The sequence below is a fragment of the Aethalodelphis obliquidens genome, unplaced genomic scaffold (genome assembly GCF_003676395.1).
Source record: "Aethalodelphis obliquidens isolate GAN/ISIS:26980383/991018 unplaced genomic scaffold, ASM367639v1 scaffold11, whole genome shotgun sequence".
NCBI classification, from domain to species: Eukaryota; Metazoa; Chordata; class Mammalia; order Artiodactyla; family Delphinidae; genus Aethalodelphis; species Aethalodelphis obliquidens.
Window position 1 is genome coordinate 14,780,657 of NW_020837955.1, and position 19,317 is coordinate 14,799,973.

The 19,317-nt window shown below is 37.9% G+C and overlaps 1 protein-coding gene across 1 annotated transcript in view; it reads right to left on the bottom strand.

Moving 5' to 3' along the window:
• The window catches only part of TM9SF3 (transmembrane 9 superfamily member 3), a 76,779-nt gene that overhangs the window by 34,035 nt on the left and 23,427 nt on the right, over positions 1 to 19,317 (bottom strand). Inside the window, exons 6-9 of the mRNA XM_027112159.1 lie at positions 14,545 to 14,676; positions 12,574 to 12,740; positions 5,320 to 5,414; positions 1,944 to 2,074 (exon numbers count right to left, since the gene is read on the bottom strand). Of these exons, the coding sequence (XP_026967960.1) occupies positions 1,944 to 2,074; positions 5,320 to 5,414; positions 12,574 to 12,740; positions 14,545 to 14,676 (525 nt within the window). The remainder of the gene's footprint in view (positions 1 to 1,943; positions 2,075 to 5,319; positions 5,415 to 12,573; positions 12,741 to 14,544; positions 14,677 to 19,317) is intronic.

A 19,317-nucleotide genomic window follows, 5' to 3' on the forward strand; every position in this document is an offset into this window, starting at 1 on the left:
CAATGTCCAGGAGATCAAAGGAATGGGGGACAGAATGAGCTAAGGCCTCGGGAAGAGCACATAAGAGTATCTGAAGACTCTGATTTTCAAACTAGGCTATTTTAGTAGGAGAACCAGCTTCTCAGACACATGTGGTCTGGGAGCTTTTCAGCTGACAGATCCATCCTCAGATGCTGGGAACCAGAATCAGGTTAATAGTAGAGACTGGGTTTAAAGCAGGACAGATAAATTGGCATAGGATGAAGCCCTAGGCATTGAAATTTTTAAACTCCCCAGTGACTCTAATGTGTACCCACGGTTGAGAACCATGGAGTTTGTGAGACTATATAACCATTTCCTTCATAATGTCAGCAAGTCAAATAACTTAAAATATAAGTTTAAGTAGTTAAAACACTTAATGGACAACTAGGTCAAACATTCACATCAATTCTTAAATTTCACGTTCTAAACAAGTTCTGATACGCTTAAAAAGAGGCAAAAAATGTTAGACCATACACCTGATTAAAACTTGAGGGCAGTGGAATGCCCTTCACTCAGCATTCCTTCATTATAAATTAGAATGCAAATTAAGACCATGACATTGTAGGAGGCTGATAAGCACCAACAGCCAGTCTTTTATATGCCAAAGATCAATTTTACAAACCAACTCTGGCTCAGCAGAGAGTTTGATATTGTATTTGAATAATTAGTAATTATTAAATTATCTAAAGGCAAGTTACAGTGAATATTAACATTTAAAACCCCATTTACACAGTGGTAAAATTTATAATTTTAGTGAAACAAAGCATATAATTTTCACCACATCAAATTCAAAACTTTATGATGAAAATTATAACAGAACCAGAATTTTAATTTTTAAAACATTATGAAAGTAATTAATTCAGTAGATCATCTTTAAGAAGTAACTTGAATCTCTCTATATACTTCCTGATGGCCTGGAACTACTATGAAGCAAATTCTTTTCCAGTTAATTAATGAATGTAATTAATTACTTTACCCTTTCCTAACCTTTATCAGTTACTTTGCAAAAACAAAACACAAAAGCTTTCAATTTTGAAGCAATCTGCAAAATATTCCTAAACAAAAAATATTAAAGACTTAGTAAAAATATACATGCAAGGTGTCTTTGAAAAACCTGGACTGTAAAACAACCAATCATCTGGAATTTCTGTGAAACCATTCAATAACTCCCATACGACGCAAAGAAAGCCAAAACGATTAAAATTCAGATGGAGATATGGGTTCCAGTTACAGTTCTGCCGTTAACTATCTGTATGACCTTAACCAAGTTAACTGCCTCTCTGAAAAGCAGTAACCACCTTCCAACTCGCATACATACATGTACCTGTGTGTGCAAGTTTGCAAAGTGTACATAGACTAAAGTCTACTCCAGGCCTAAAGTTGTTTCTAGTAAAAAGACAACAGGAAGAATCTGAAGACTGTGAGTTAACTGTGTAAAGTGCCAGTATTTCTGTGCTTTAGCTTTAATATATTTAAATAATCTAAAACATTTCAAACTCTGTGATAACAGGTAAGATATGAGATAGGATTTTAGTATCTATAGCACATATATTATCAATATTAATACAGATGCTTTCATAAGGTTCTAAAAATAGTACACTATTACCAAAAAAAAACACAAAATGTTGTGGAGAGTCTTCACTTCCTACCACTGCACTCACCTACCACATTAAAACACCCATGTTGCTTGTGTGTCATCATTCTTCTAAAATATACTCACCAGTTTATCCCTAGCTGTTCTTTCACTTTATTGGTTGACAGAATCAAGAAAAAATGTTCTTTACCTAACTTTCCAGGACTGGGTAGGGACTGGCTGCAAATAGCAGAACTCCTAGTTAAGAGGTTCTCTGGAGAGACAGCAGGCCTCACATTAGAGAATGCTTACACTCTTTCAGTTTAAAGGTAAGATGCAAGCAACTCACCATTGTTCCAAAAGGAATGGCTCTCGAAGCATGGTAATAAATGGCTATAAAATTGATGAAGAAGGCAGTGCCACACACCATAGCTGGGATGAGGAATGCACCAATGAACATCTGCTTTATCCATCTCCTTCCTGAAAGAAAAGGGAAACTATAATAATCAGAGAGCTAGGTAGACAGACAGACATATATTAATGTTTAAAAGGTGGTTATTTAGTACCAAATTATCTAAAATTTTAATGTAAAGAACTTAAATTTGACAACCTAATAGCTGTCTCAAAACAACAGCTAATAAAGACCAGTCCAACTATTCAAGTATGTCTAGTGGAAACACGCTTTTGATGTGGGTGTACCAGAAAAGAGCAATGAACTATGGTAAAATATTCTGGTGTTTTGTCCTGATTCTGCCACTGAACCGCTGTGAACGTTGGTAAACCACTCAATCTTTCTGGGCTACAAGTTGGCCTAGAAAGGTGTTATCAAACACCTAGGTGTTACTTGGAGTTCTGGAGCTTCTAAGAGGTGCCCATGAAGTCACCGGTAAAGGAAGGGCCCAGGTCCTCCAGCCCTGCTTCAACAGAACAAGTTCATTTTCAACAGTTTCACATATTATAGTTTCATATATGCCCTCATTTGAAAAGAGGGTTACATTGCTTTAAACAAACAAACAAACAAACAAAGTTTAAAAACCCCTGGGTTAACGTTCCCTAAATTTACTCTTAGCTCTATGATTATAAACATATATTTAAATTCATTTCTATGTTTCAAAAGGAAAAATCAATAGAATGTGTTTCATGAGCTTCCTCTCAGCAATTAGAACTAAATATTTATAAGTTTTACTATTTCTTTGAACCTCTTTGTATTGCCAAAATTCTATTTACTTAGAATCTATTATTTAAATAACCCAAGGAAAGAATTTTTAAACTATGTAATCAAAAATTTTTTAATCAAGTTCATAATGACCAGAAGCACAACAGGAGCTAGCTTTCTAACCCAGCAGAGCACATGAGCAAGCACACCTCCGGGACACATCTTCATACTGCTCAGGAACGTAATGTAAAGATTTAACATGGGATCACTATTAAAGTTCAGCCCCACAACCATAAGCAACAGGACCCAAACAGAAAGTGCTACAGGAAAAACAAGCAATATCCTAACTTTTATTTTCTTCTATATAAAGTTCTTTTCAAACATCTGTCTCATAGAATTACTACCCCAGATCTTGACATTCTTGCAGAAAAACTCCTTGATTCTGAACTTTTGCCTCTATTTAATTTCTTTCTCAGGTACGTTTCAAGAACCCCTCCTTGCTAAACTAATAATACTCAGCATTTGAACAAAGCAAAAAGGGTAAGAACTAATTAAAATGATTATTTCTCTTATTAAATTCCAACTCTTTCCTAGCATTCTCTTTTCCTGCACTTTCCATTATCTTCTCAGATTCAGACACGGGTTAATAAATTCTATATTCAGCTATATTCAACTCTCTCTTTCTCCCTTTCCCTCCAACAGTCAAAAAGAATCCCACGGGGCTTCCCTGGTGGCGCAGTGGTTGAGAGTTCGCCTGCCAATGCAGGGGACACGGGTTTGTGCCCCGGTCCGGGAAGATCCCACATGCTGCGGAGGGGCTGGGCCCATGAGCCATGGCTGCTGAGCCTGCGCGTCCGGAGCCTGTGCTCCACAATGGGAGAGGCCACAACAGTGAGAGGCCCGCGTACGGCAAAAAAAAAAAAAAAAGAATCCCACGTACGTTCCACTGGGTACAATCAGTGGCCCAGGCATCTGCATTGTGCTTCCTACTGCTCCTCAACACCCTTGGAGACTCTGGTCTTTAAATTGGGTCTAGAGCACTATCCAGTGCACTGAGGACAGTATGAAGTCTTTGAGCTCCACTGTAGTTCAGATCCTGAGATAACCTGAAGAATCCTTGATTCTCTGGGCTGACCTCTATATTCACCTGGTTTTAGGGATCGCTCAGACAAAATATCAGGACATGATCAGACCTCCTCAGGGCACTGTCAATCAGAAAATAACCTTTAGATTATTCCTGGTAAGATTTGATACTCCTAGGCTTAGGTCTGAACTCTGTCAACTTTCAAGAATAAGTATAGTAAAGTTTGGTTGGGTGTTCTTAACTTGCAATTGGACTAAAAGCAAATTTATGTCCAAGGATGAATAAATTTCCTGTTTTGAGTAATCTGTTTCTGCTGTGGAGACTTTTTTGGAGGTCATAAACTGTACAATTCTTAGCCTAACTAGTTTTCAGGTTAAATTCAAAGTAGGAGTTACCTTAGGCATCCTTATTTCCTCAGGATGGTAGACCTGTGTGCTAAGACTCATTTCCCATATCTAGACGTAGAACAGAGAAACTGAACAGCTAACTAAAATAGTCAGGAATCTGCAATGATACTCCCTCAGGCAATCCAGAGAACTATCTCTGCTGAAGGTATATACCACATTAAGTCTGGTAGGACCAATTTTTTAAAAAGCCATGGTAAACCAGGATATCCTGAGGGAATTTTAAATGCTCTGAGCTCCTATAGACGATATGTCTAGTCTACTAAAAGAAGGCAGGATTCCCTAATGACGACACTGCTTAGGATGGGCTGGGAAAATCACACTAAGAAATCTCTATCCTTAGGAATATAATTTTAATGTCTTTCAACAACCCGTCATTCATAAACTAAAATATGCTAATCTACTACTTTTAGCACGTTTCTGACTCCGAACAATTACAGGGGAAAAAAAGGAACTTAAAAACCCTGAATGCCATCACAGCAAGAAACACCAAGGCGCAGTGTCCTCGTATCATCCATGTATACCCCGTCATTTCCAGGTCACAATAATAAAGAAGCAAGGGGGTATTCAAGATGAAGCTCTCTTAGCAAAAGATTGTGACAGAAAATCTTTGTGCATGTCCTTTGATAAGTATTTAAGAGTCAACAGAAGTAAACCGATTTCCTTCCTATGCTCTTTCACTGTCCAGACATTTATCCATAAACCATGAAACATGCCTTTACATTCGGCTATGAAGCTATATATTCTATGTGGAAACATCCCATGGAGCACTACTAGGGAACTAGGCACCTGAAAGCAAAATAGTATCAATAACTTAAATACACTCTCTCCTACATGTTCCTCAGGGCTAATTCACAGTGGACAATGGAGAAATCTATTCATTATTCATAATTTTAGGAAATAAAATACAAGGATTCCATAAAAGCAAATTAGAACATATAATAGGTATGGTGGAGATTATGTGAAATGGGATAACAAAGGACTTTACAATGGCTGTACTGCACATTTTAAATTCCATATACCTCACAGTGTAATATTAGCATCTATAATTAAAAATACAAAGCAGTAACTCATAAATTACCTCCTTGTCTAGCATACAGACTTCCTCCAAAATAACCATTCACTGGAGACGTAGCAGCATAGACAAATATGGCTGTACTGAGCATTGACCCCCTCCTAAAAAGGCAAAACAACACATATGATAAACTAAAACCAACGATTTAAAGAAAATATCATATAGCCTATCACATTAACATTAGTTTAATTTCAAAAATAAATTTAGCAGGAACACAAAAGTATCCTTCTGGACTGCAAAGGACCTCAAAAGGTCGCCTAGTGAAAGAATTTCTAGTTAAAATTGCACTTAAATAATAACAGACTGATCCTCATTCTTTTTAAATTTGAAGTTAAATTTCATAATATTCTAAACAAATATTTCACATTTCTTTGGCAAACATATTAGAAGCTGGCACTAAAACTGTTTTGCAACCCTGTGAACCAATCACATCATATGGAAAAGGATATTCATCTGTTAAGAAAAATAATTAGAATATTCCTCTATATAATTTAACTGCTGGAGATTCTTGCCTGCTGATAGAAATAAAATGGAAGTACTATAACCTATATTATTGCTATTACTTTAAATGGTATAATAGTGAGACTTTTCCTATTTAGTTTCCTTTACATTAACTCAGATCAACAATTTCTAACCTCCTCTTCCAATAATATCTAAGCAATTCAGACCAACTCTCCTATTAAATAAAACTGGACAAAATATTTTAAATGCCATAATATAGAAATGTACTTAACTCACTAAAAATAAAGATCATTTCTGAAACTCACCACAACTAGGAGGGTAAAAGACTATAGATAGAAAATATAACCTTGTCAGTTTGAGATAAATACTATTTAAAATAGAATTTACAAGAGTATCACACTAATGTGTGCACTGGAAGGATACACAACTTTCAAAAATTAACCACCTTCTGGATAATAATTATTATTCCATCCCATTGTCCACCTACAAAGGAATCATACAGTCTTGAAACATGTACCACTCTTCCGTTCAAACAATTATGTTCCACTTCTTAAAGAAGATACGTAAGTTAAAACACTGCAATGTTTAATAACACCAATATATAGCTAAATACAAGTGTCGCATAATATAAAAGTCTGTCATTCCCATGTTTAGAAGACTGTGGGTCTCTCAAAATCAATCAGTTTAGAAACCAGATTTGCCCACAGCCAACATCATTCTCAATGATGAAAAACTGAAACCATTTCCTCTAAGATCAGGAACAAGACAAGGCTGTCCACTCTCACCACTGTTATTCAACATAGTTTTGGAAGTTTAAGCCACAGCAATCAGAGAAGAAAAAGAAATAAAAGGAATCCAAATCAGAAAAGAAGAAGTAAGGTTGTCACCGTTTGCAGATGACATGATACTATACATAGAGAATCCTAAAGATGCTACCAGAAAACTACTAGAGCTAATCAATGAATCTGGTAAAGAAGCAGGATACAAAATTAAAACACAGAAATTTCCTGCACTCCTATACAATAAGGATGAAAACTCTGAAAGAGAAATTAAGGAAACACTCCCATTTGCCATTGCAACAAAAAGAATAAAATACCTAGGAATAAACCTACCTAAGGAGACAAAAGAGCTGTATGCAGAAAACTATTAGACACTGATGAAAGAAATTAAAGATGATACAAACAGATGGAGAGATATACCACGTTCTTGGATTGGAAGAATCAACATTGTGAAAATGACTATATTACCCAAAGCAATCTACAGATTCAATGCAATCCCTATCAAACCACCAATGGCATTTTTCAGAGAACCAGAACAAAAAATTTCACAATTTGTATGGAAACACAAAAAACCCCGAATAGCCAAAGCAATCTTGAGAAAGAAAAACAGAGCTGGAGGAATCAGGCTCCCGGACTTCAGACTATACTACAAAGCTACAGTCCTCAAGACAGTATGGTACTGGCCCAAAACAGAAATATAGATCAATGGAACAGGATAGAAAGCCCAGAGATAAACCCACACCCATAAGGTCACCTTATTTTTGATAAAGGAGACAAGAATATACAATGGAGAAAAGACAGCCTCTTCAATAAGTGGTGCTGGGAAAACTGGGCAGCTACATGTAAAAGAATGAAATTAGAACACTCCCTAACACCATACACAAAAGTAAACTCAAAATGGATTAAAGACCTAAACGTAAGGCCAGACAGTATAAAACTCTTAGAGGAAAACATCGGCAGAACACTCTATGACATAAATCACAGCAAGATCCTTTTTGACCCACTTCCTAGAGAAATGGAAATAAAAACAAAAATAAACAAATGGGACCTAATGAAACTTAAAAGCTTTTGTACAGCAAAGGAAATCATAAACAAGACGAAAAGACAACCCTCAGAATGGGAGAAAATATTTGCAAATGAAGCAACTGACAAAGCATTAATCTCCAAAATTTACAAGCAGCTCATGCAGCTCAGTATCAAAAAAACAAACAACCCAATCCAAAAATGGGCAGAAGACCTAAGTAGACATTTCTCCAGAGAAAATATACAGATTGCCAACAAACACATGAAAGAATGCTCAACATCACTAACCATTAGAAAAATGTAAATCAAAACTACAATGAGGTATCACCTTACACCAGTCACAATAGCCATCATCAAAAAATCTACAAACAATAAATGCTGTAGAGGGTGTGGAGAAAAGGGAACCCTCCTGTACTGTTGGTGGGAATGTAAATTGATACAGCCACTATGGAGAACAGTATGGAGGTTCCTTAAAAGACTAAAAACAGAACTACCATATGACCCAGCAACCCCACTACTGGGCATATACCCTGAGAAAACCATAATTCAGAAAGAGTCATGTACCACAATGTTCATTGCAGCTCTATTTACAATAGCCAGGACATGGAAGCAACTTAAGTGTCCACCGACAGATGAATGGATAAAGAAGATGTGGCACATATATACAATGGAATATTACTCAGCCATAAAAAGAAACAAAATTGAACTATTCGTAGTGAGGTGGATGGACCCAGAGACTGTCATACAGAGTGAAGTAAATCAGAAGAAGAAAAATAAATACCATATGCTAACACATATATATGGACTCTTAAAAAAAAAATGGTTCTGAAGAAACTGGGGGCAGGACAGGAATAAAGATGCAGACGTAGAGAGTGGACTTGAGGACACACAGAGGGGGAAGGGTAAGCTGGGATGAAGTGAGAGAGTGGCACGGACTTATATATACTACCAAATGCAAAATAGATAGTTAGTGGGAAGCAGCCACATAGCACAGGGAGATAAGCTCGGAGCTTTGTGACCACCTAGAAGGGTGGGATAGGGAGGGTGGAAGGGAGACGCAAGAGGGAGGAGATATGGGGATATATGTATATGTATAGCTGAATCACTATGTTATAAAGCAGAAACTAACACACCATTGTAAAGCAATTATACTCCAATAAAGATGTTAAAAATTAAATAAATAAATAAATAAAAAATTAAAACCAGATTTGTTTTTTCAAGTATCCAATTAAACACTGCAGGTACTAACTTATTTCTTCCAGACTATCATTAACAAATTGATCCATTCTGTTTATAACTGGGTGTGTGACCACTGACAGAGAGTTCAAAAACGCTGCTCATGTGACTGAGAGTCCACAATGACTACCAGCGGGTTAAGTTTGTAGTCCCCAGAGACATTTCCACTAAATGGAAATGTGAGTATATAAGTTACAGTTTTAAAAATCAGACATACCCTTGCACCTCTTTGTTCATAAATATTCTGTGGGTATTTTACACCCAAAATAGACCATTTTCATCTACACTGAAAAAATCTGCTGAAGTGGGGAACTGTCCTCCTTGTTCATCTCTCCAAGACTGGGGGTGGGGGGAAGAGGGTGATATCTAAGTAGCTGCTTCACCTACACTTGCCATCTCACCACTGCAAAGCAAGTTTCAGCACAGCAGCTGCATTTTACCAGACTTACCCATACCTTCTCAAACAACATATGCCTTCTCAAGGGTTAATATCACACTAACCTGCATCCCTACATTGATGTTGATCCTCTACCTATCTAAATATTTTTTTCTTCCCTGATTGCTATGACCATCATTGAGCAAAGTAATTTTCACATGTTACATTATCTGCTTTTTATCCTCTAGAATCCTTTAGATTCCTACTCTGGAGTGAGTCTTACAAATCTTATGTGCAAGTTTTTCATTTTCTGACCGCTTTGTATTTTTACTATCTCTATCTTCATTTCTACAGCCCAGAAAATTAAGAGACACATTCTGGAGTAAGAGTGCCTAGGTTCAAATCCCAGCTTACTAACACCCTTTACTAATAGCTGTGTGATCTTACTCAAATTACTTAACCTCCCTGAGCTTTACTCTTCTCATCTGTGGGATGCAGATAAAAATAGTCCCTTTACGGGGCTGACGTGAGGATTAAATGAGCTAATGAGCATAAAGCTCCTAACACGGAACCTCAATAATGTTAGTCATTTTGATATCATAATAATACTGATATCATATCATAATAATACTGATATAATAATACTCACAGCTGTAGTACTTACCATGTAAATGATTAATTATGTTCACTTCAAATAAGCACTACGTAGAACAACTATCAATAATAACGACAGGCTAAAATAACAATGCATGACTTGCCTACTAATACCATCTATTAGATGCGGTTTCTTATTTCTAAAAGCTGAAGGTCTATAAGCAGAACAGCTTCGGAATTAAAAAATGAATTGCCAACGCTGTAACCCTAACGTTTCAGAAGGAACAAAGCAAAAACTTGGATTCTAGGAGAGGTTACCCACTACTAACTTATAAGACTGTGACTACTCCAAAGAAGACATACAGATGGCCAAGAAGCACATGAAAAGCTGCTCAACATCACTAATCATTAGAGAAATGCAAATCAAAACTACAATGAGGTATCACCTCACACCAGTTAGAATGGGCATCATCAGAAAATCTACAAACAACAAATGTTGGAGGGCGTGTAGAGAAAAGGGAACCCTCTTGCACTGTTGGTGGGAATGTAAATTGATACAGCCACTATGGAGAACAGTATGGAGGTTCCTTAAAAAACTAAAAATAGAAGTACCATATGACCCAGCATGCCACTACTGGGCATATACCCAGAGAAAACCGTAATTCAAAAAGAATTACTACCCCAATGTTCATTGCAGCACTATTTACAATAGCCAGGTCATGGAAGCAACCTAAATGCCCACTGACAGACGAATGGATAAAGAAGATGTGGTACATATATACAATGGAATATTACTCAGCCACAAAAAGGAACAAAATGGGGTCATTCGTAGAGACATGGATGGGTCTAGAGACTGTCATACAGAGTGAAGTAAGTCAGAGAGAGAACAACAAATATCGTATATTAACACATGTATGTGGAACCTAGAAAAATGGCACAGATGAACCAGTTTGCAGGGCAGAAATAGAGACACAGATGTAGAGAACAAACTTCTGGACACCAAGGGGGGAAAGTGGCGGGGGGTGGTGATGGTGGTGGGCTGAATTGGGAGACTGGGATTAACATATACACACTAATATGTATAAAATGGGTAACTAATAAGAACGTGCTGTTTAAAAAATAAATAAAATTCAAGAAAAAAAAAGACTGTGAGTATACAGTCAGTGTCAATTCCGTAGTGATGCAGTTAATCCAGTATTTAATGTAAAGCATGACTTCTTGAAAGATTTGAAATGCTTTTCTTGAATTTGGGATTTCATTTGAAATATATTATATCTTAAAATAAGAACTACCTACCAGAACACTGAAGTTTAGGTTTTGGCCAATTATTTTAAGGTTCATGCGGTAAATAAATTACAAAGGTTATATTAAAGAAATATGACAGAAACTACAGAGAAATAACTTTGTTGATTAATACACATTCACTGCAGTTCAACAAGCACTGATTGAGTACCCTGCATATACGAAGTTCTTGAGGTACTCTCAGAATGCAAAGATAAGACCCAGTCCTTGCTCTCAAGGAGCTTACTGTCCAGTGGAAAAAACAGCAAGTTAATATAGTTAAATATGTAATATACAGCTAAAGAGCCATGCTTTCAGCAAAACAATTTACTGCTTGTCCACCAAATGCCAAGCATATTTAAGCAAGAAGGCATCATGAACTGAAACAGAGGTACGAGATGTAACTGGGGACAAGTGTCATTCTGACTGAGGACTTAATGGGGTGGCATCTATACCCCAGGCTCAGAGCATGTTTGCTTTGCTGAGGTCATGGTTCTCTGAGCACAAGGTTATAGTGCTACTAAATAGGGACTTGAGATCTTGGTGAATGTACAACTTTTTTTTATGATCCAAAGGCCTCACATCAAGAATTTCTTGCAGGACTTCTCTGGTGGTGCAATGGTTAAGAATCCACCTGCCAATGCAGGGGGCACAGGTTCGAGCCCTGGTCTGGGAAGATCTCACATGCCGCAGAGCAATTAAGCCCATGCACCACAACTACTGAGCCTGTACTCTAGAGCCCATGAGCCACAACTACTGAGCCCGTCTGCCACAACTACTGAAGCCCACGTGCCTAGAGTCCATGCTCTGCAACAAGAGAAGCCACTGCAGTGAGAAGCCCACGCATCGCGATGAAGGGTAGCCCCCACTCGCTGCAACTAGAGAAAGCCGCGTGCAGCAACAAAGACCCAACGCATCCAAAAATAAATGAATTTATCAAAAAAAAGAATTTCTTGCAACTGGTTCTGTTTTCAAAGAAAAAATGTACCAGAAAACCATGTAAAGATAGGATAAAAAGTCATTCAATTATTTTTCTAACCTCATGTGCCTTTTCCACCACTCTTTTTACTGTTATTTACAATGCTTTCTTCTGTCTGTAGAGTCTACAAGTTTTGGAGGCAGATGTGAAGTACTAACTCAGTAAATGTGTAATCCTTGTGCGTTTCTTATAAAGATCTAATTGGATCTTCAGATTTCAAAAAAGTGCCTATTCACTTTGTCAAACAACTCTGATTTGTAACTAATTCTGCTCATACCTCTAATGGAATATAACCTTTATAACCAACCAAAATGTTCAGTAAGGTTAATAATTTTAGGATATAACAGAAAAATATACTTACAGCTAAAGAATACTGCTCATTATTTATTTGCAATAATGATATTTAGGCTATTTAAATTCTAAGATAATTGAAATCAGCAAGTATTTAATTATGATTGACTTAAAGGTTCCAATTATTAAAACTGTTCAAGAACAACAAAAAAGTAATAAAGTTAAGCACATGAACTTACTCTGTATACAAGTCTTCTATCATTGCAACAATAATAACAATGAGAGACACAGCAAATATCTGACATCCAGAACCAATGAGAGAGGAAAATATCAGCGGGTGACTTGATGGTCTAAATACATCTCCATGCACCTGCTTCCATCCATACTCATCTCCTAGGTCTCTATCCTATATACATATATATGTTGAGAGAAAAGAAAATAATTCAGAATGAAATTAAAATACATAAAATAGGTAAAAATTTACCATTACAGTCGTAAGTTCCCTCACTACAAACTTAAAGGTATTAAAAGGGTTTCAAAATATCAAGAAAAGACATTTGTTCAAATTTAAAATAATTTCTGCCTTAATAACTTATAATGTTAAAGTGCTGTAATATTACTGAGGCTCAGGAAGATGGATCCTGGTTGTACTCAGAGAATCTCAAAGAATGGAAGAAGAAAAGGTCTAGGTGCAAAAAGAAATGGTCAAACTGGGAGAAAAGCCCAATGGCTCTCTGAATGTTACTTTCAGACACTACTCTTGACCTTTACGTCATGACTAAGGCTCACATATGAGTGGGGGCCAGGTGGAGAGCAAAACTGAAGAAGATTAAAACCAGTACTAGAGGGCTTCCCTGGTGGCGCAGTGGTTGGGCGTCCGCTGGCCGATGCGGGGGGCGCAGGTTCGTGCCCCGGTCCGGGAGGATCCCGCGTGCCGCGGAGCGGCTGAGCCCATGGGCCATGGCCACTGGGCCTGTGCGTCCAGAGCCTGTGCTCCACGGCGGGAGAGGCCACGGCAGTGAGAGGCCCGCATACCGCAAAAAAAAAAAAACCAGTACTAGATGCCCTAGCAATGCAGAAATCTCCCTTATAGCCTGGAGCCTAAGAAAATACACAGGGAATATATCAAATAGTTAAATATCATTTAACTGTCTATAGCATTTTTTAAAAAGGATGCAATTTTGCCTTTTCAACCCAAGTAAGCAAATATCCAAAACACTGTTTCTTAAGAAATATCAGTCCCTCAAGATAATCTTTGTGGTTTTTTTGGCCTTGGCGGGGGGTGGGGGGGTCCTGGTCAGCTATGTTTGAGAAGCACCAAATATTTCATCTACCCTCTGATACTTCACAATACACATGAGCATATTAAAATTGTAATTTGTTTAACTGTTTTCCAAACTTATTTAATGATGGAGCATATCTACACAGACTAGCCATTAACAACTGAATCACTCTGCTGTACGCTTGAAACCAACACAACATTATAAATTAACCACACTTCAATTAGAAAAAAAAAAAGAATAGCCATTAACATTCCCTGGCAGTCCAGTGGTTAGGACTCCAAGCTTTCACTGCTGAGGGCACGGGTTCAATCCCTGGTCAAGGACTAAGATCCTGCCAAGCCACACAGTGCAGCCAAAAAAATTAAAAACAAAAAAACACCACTTTTCCTCATTTACGACACTGTTCAACAATTTAGTAAAAATAATTTAGAAACAACCCTCCCCTTTGAACCTATTAAACTAAATGTAAATCAATCCTTCCACCTACTCCCTTAATTTTATGCAATACTTAACAGCATTAGAAAGATACCAATACAAGTCTACGACCTCCTAGCTGCAATTCTGAAATCAAAAGCTCTGAAAAGTGAAAAGTCTGCCTCACAAGTTTGACATATCCTTATTTGGTGGCAAATCTTGGAGCGAACTAACAAGAGGTTATTTATACTGTTTATTTATCCCACTTAGGGTGAACATTCATATGTTTTGCTGAAAACATATTAATATATTTGATTATAGGACATGTAATCAGGGCATGTAAAAACATTAAAATATTTAATTAGAGACCCCTCAGGGAGTTTTCTACCTTCCTAAAACCTGAAAATTCTGAATTCTAAAGCTCATCTGACCTCAGGATTATGGACTTGCTTCCAACATTCAATAACACTAAGTTAAATTATTTTATAAATACAATATAAAATGTTTGCTTACCATGTCATCCATTTCTTCTTCTTTACTGTACCGGGCATAATCTTTTCTTAAAGTTCTCATTAAAATCATTGAAACTAAGCCCACCAAGAAGATAACCATCATGAAGGAGTTGAATATTGAAAACCAGTGAATCTAAAATAACAGAAAATAAAATATTACTTACTTGAAATACCAGTTACAAAATTCATAGGTTTCATGAGGACAATGGGATGTTAATGCAAAAAAAACCCACAAAAGTCTTCTAAAAACTTTTACATGAAAATCCAAAACTAAGATATACTGGGAAAGAGTAATCAAAGGGATTGGCTTTCTTTCCAGTAAGCTTTAGATGCATTAAAAGTATGATACTGTTTACACGGATTATCACAATCAACTTTATTGTACAAATAAAATACAATTTGGCCGCATAGAATATGCTATTCAGCATTAGAGAGAAAGAACATGGGTTTTGCAGTCAAACAGGTCTGAATTTTAACACAGGCCCTGACCCCAGTTTTCCTACATCAAAAATGAAGGAAATAATACTATATCGTAAGTGATTTGTACGGTTTAATACATATATAAACTGTACGGCACCGTGTCTGGCACAGAGCAGTAAATAATAAATATTAGTTCCCTTCCCTCTAACTAAGCAACTACCTGAAAACGTCTTTAAAATTATAAGACTAGGGCTTCCCTGGTGGCGCAGTGGTTGAGAGTCCGCCTGCCGATACAGGGGACACGGGTTCGTGCCCCGGTCCAGCAAGATCCCACATGCCGCGGAGTGGCTGGGCCCGTAAGCCATGGCCGCTGAGCCTGCGCGTCCAGAGCCCATGCTCCGCAACGAGAGAGGCCACAACAGTGAGAGGCCCGCGTACCGCAAAAAAAAAATTATAAGACTAAACCATCATAGCTGCCCACCATGAACTTAGGCCACCTTCCTGAATGACCTGCTTCACTTGCTTCCAGTTCCTCCTCTCCACCCTGCCGCCACCATCATGCACTCCTCTCCAAAGCAGCTATCCATGGTACAGAGAACTCTGAGGTGCCCCATAGTTTCTCAATGCCCCCAAGGCTCTTGACTTTGATTTTACCCACACATCTGTCACAAAATTATGTCCAGATTCAGCACAGCTGACTTCAACTGTCTGTGGCACTGTCCAACAATTCCTTTATATTTTAATTCCCAAAATTTCCTTATGGATAGTTCCAAAATTTCTCTTCTCTCTCAATTTCATTTATTTTTCCCTTCCTCTCTATTTCCATGCCATCACCTCATACCTGATAGCTCTAATGGCCTCCTAGTTGACGACGTTTATGTTTGGTCTTTCTCCTTCCTTTCAATTTATCCGACAAAAGCTTATCCAGCAAATCTTTCTGAAACATCATGTTCATGTATCACTTCTCTATTCTAAAACTTACAGTGACATTCCCTATTTTCTCACATAACAAACCTAAACTATTTTCCCTAATATTCTGTACCCCTTGTAAGATGGCCACCTCAGCTTAACTAGCCAACCTTTCTTTCCACTGTATCTTATATTCCAATCAGGCCTACCGTTCCTCAATGACCCAAAAGTACAGCTTATTCACTTCCACCTCTGTATCCTTCTCAGAATTTCTTCTCACATGGGACCCACTTCTATCTACCTTTGTAAATTCTATCTACAATTTAAAACCCAACTCAAAACCCCTGTCCTCCATAAAACCTCTCATACACATATTTTAATTATTCACAGATATTCTCCTGCTCTAAACTTCTACAGATACATAGAATATTTAACATGAAGGAGGTACTGTTCTATACAATTAGGATTTTAATTAGATTTTTAACTTGGGCTAACATGCTGAGCATGTGCACTAGAGTGAAAAGCAGTACTGGCTGTTATCCACCCTGAGGCTTCAGGCAACTGATAAACTATGGCTTCCCCTGAAAAACAAGGGGCAGTCAACTGCCTCTGCCTCTTCATAAGGTCATTTCTTCCTTCATTCAACAATTTATTTATTAAATACCTATTGAAATTATAAAGGAAATAATGAATGCATTATATTTTGAAATATTTACCAAAAAGGGTTGTATAAATTTAAGTTTATCACAAAAGTATCACTTAAGATTTATAAATGCGGTCTATAATAATAGGCTTTTCCAAAGGTTTGATTTTGTTTCTAATCTGGGAAATTAATGACCCAGAAAAGGACAAGAGAGAAAAAAACTTACATATATATACATATATATATATACACACATATATATAAAACTCATATCTCTTTTCAGTCAATTTATCAAATTTTTGAAGAGAAAAAGGTTTATATAGTTACTACTTAGTAATAAGAAAGATACACCCCAAAATGCAAAACTTTCTAGCAAAGCTCTCTATCTTCTAATCTAATATACAAACATTAAACTAATACCGATTATGATGTACTACTAATTAGTTAGTACTAATGTACTAACCTGACATTTTATAGTATTCCTTTATCCCCCAAATTATAAAATGTTGCATGATTCTGAAGTTATTAACCAAGGGAAATATTTCTTTAAAACAATAAAGAAATGAGATGTCACAGAGGGGTTACTAACCCTACGAACTGCTGACTCCAGCACCCCTAGTGTTGCTAATCCGAAAGCAGCACCCCAGGTTTGTCATAAATGTTAGAACACTGGAGATTAACTAACTATACCACCAGGGCTGCCTCTTCCTGAGCACCTGCTCTGGAAGCACTGAACCAGGTGCTTTATATGCACTGTCAAATGGAATTTCACAACTCTGCAAGGAAGTATAACCCCTGCTTCACTACTGAAAAGAAGCTAAACAACTGAGTCATCTGACCACAGTTACAGTAAATGGCAGAGACAGAGTCTGTATCCAGCTGGGGCTCCTAAGTCTATGTTTGTAGCCACTGTATTAGAAACAATCCCAACTCTTACACAGTAGATCCCATCCACTCCTGCCTACTCAAGGAAAATGCTTCAGTAATTCTCCCCAATCTCCTGAATCATCAGTTTTGTACTCTCTACTGAACCCCATCAACATAACAAACAGATTTTTCTTACATTTCAAAAAAAAAAAAAAAAAACCCAAAAAACGAACCCCCACCCCCTTCCTGATTCCATCTTTCCTACCGGCTACTACACCATTTCTGCACTCCCTTTAGTAGCAAACTTGCTGCCTCCAATTCCCCTCCTCCCATTCTCTCTTAGACCAGCTCTGTTGAGATTTTGCCCCACCACTACACCAAACCTGCTCTTTGTCAAGTTCAGTGATGGCCCCAGATGAATCAACACGTACTTTCAGTACTCATCTTACCTGACCCATCAGCAGCAATTCAGAACTAATCTTTCTATCCTCTGTGACAGACTTCCCTCTCTTGGCTTCCAAGATACCATACAATCTTTTTTTTGCCCCATACCTTACCAATATCTCCTCAGGGCCCTTAGCTGGTTTCTCCTTTTCTCCCTGAACTTATACTACTGCTCCCAGGGCTCAGTCCTTAGTCCTCTTCTATCCGTACATACTCTTCCTTGGTATTGCACTCAGTCTCGCAGCTTTAAATACTATTTATATGCCAATGGCTACAAAATGTGTAGGCCTCTCTTTGGAACTCCAGATTGATATATCCAACTAGCTGGTCATTATCTCTGGATATCTTACAGACACTTCAAAACCACCATGTCCCAAACTGTACTCTGATCTTCCCCTCCAACTCTCCAAATACAGCTTTTCCACCCCACTGACAGCAGTTCCACTCTGATACATGCTCAGGCCAAAAACTGTGGAGTCTTTCTCAAACTTTCTTTATCCTTCTATCCATCAGGAAATCATGCTGGCTCTACCTTCAAAATACGTTCACAATCTGGAGTCTTCTCGCCACCTCCACTGCTATGCCTTGGTCTGAGCCACATTTACTTCTTATCTGCATTAATGCGACAGCCTCTCCAGTGGTAACCCTGCTACTCCCCGTTTCCCACACCACCCATTTTCAACATCACAACCTGAAAGACCCTTTTTAAGAAGAGGTCAGATCTGCCGTTACCCTGCTGAAAACACTATCCTGCCCCCTTTGCACTCCAAGTCCTTAAAGCAGCCATGGATGATCTGGCTCCTGCTGCCTCTCTGACTTCCTCTCCTACTTCTCGTCCCCTTGCTCTGCTCCAGCCATATGGGCCTCCTTGCTATTCCTCAAGCACACCAAGCATGTTCCCACCTAACAGGCCTTTCCATGGTGGTCCTTCTGCCTGGAATACTCTTTCTCCAGATGGCCACATTCCTTATTTCCTTCAACTCCTTTAAGCTTCTGCTCAAAAGTCCATCTCAGAGGCTTACCCTGTCCTCCATACTCAAAACTACAACTTGCTCTATCCACAGCACTCTTACCCAACTGCTCTTTTTTATTTTTCCATGTACACATTTTTCAACATACTATACATTTTAGTTATTATGTTTACTGCATGTCTCCCCCACTAGTATGTAAGCTCCAAGAGGGCATGGATCTTTGACATTCATTCTCTAATGTATTCCACTTACTAAGCACAGTGCCTGACACACAGCAAGTGCTCGATTAATATTTGTTTTAAAAATATATATGGTAAAAAAATATATATATATGGTATACAGTTCTACTAGTGAAAATGCCAAAAGGCAGCCTTTCCATCAAGTTGTCACTACCCCATGAGACTAGAAGCAAGTAGACCTAGGTGTTCTGGTAGGGAATGTCAGTTGGAAGCCCTCATATTCTCAAATGCTACTTAAAGTTGAAGTTATTTGTGCCTATATCTTTAAATGGACTACCATG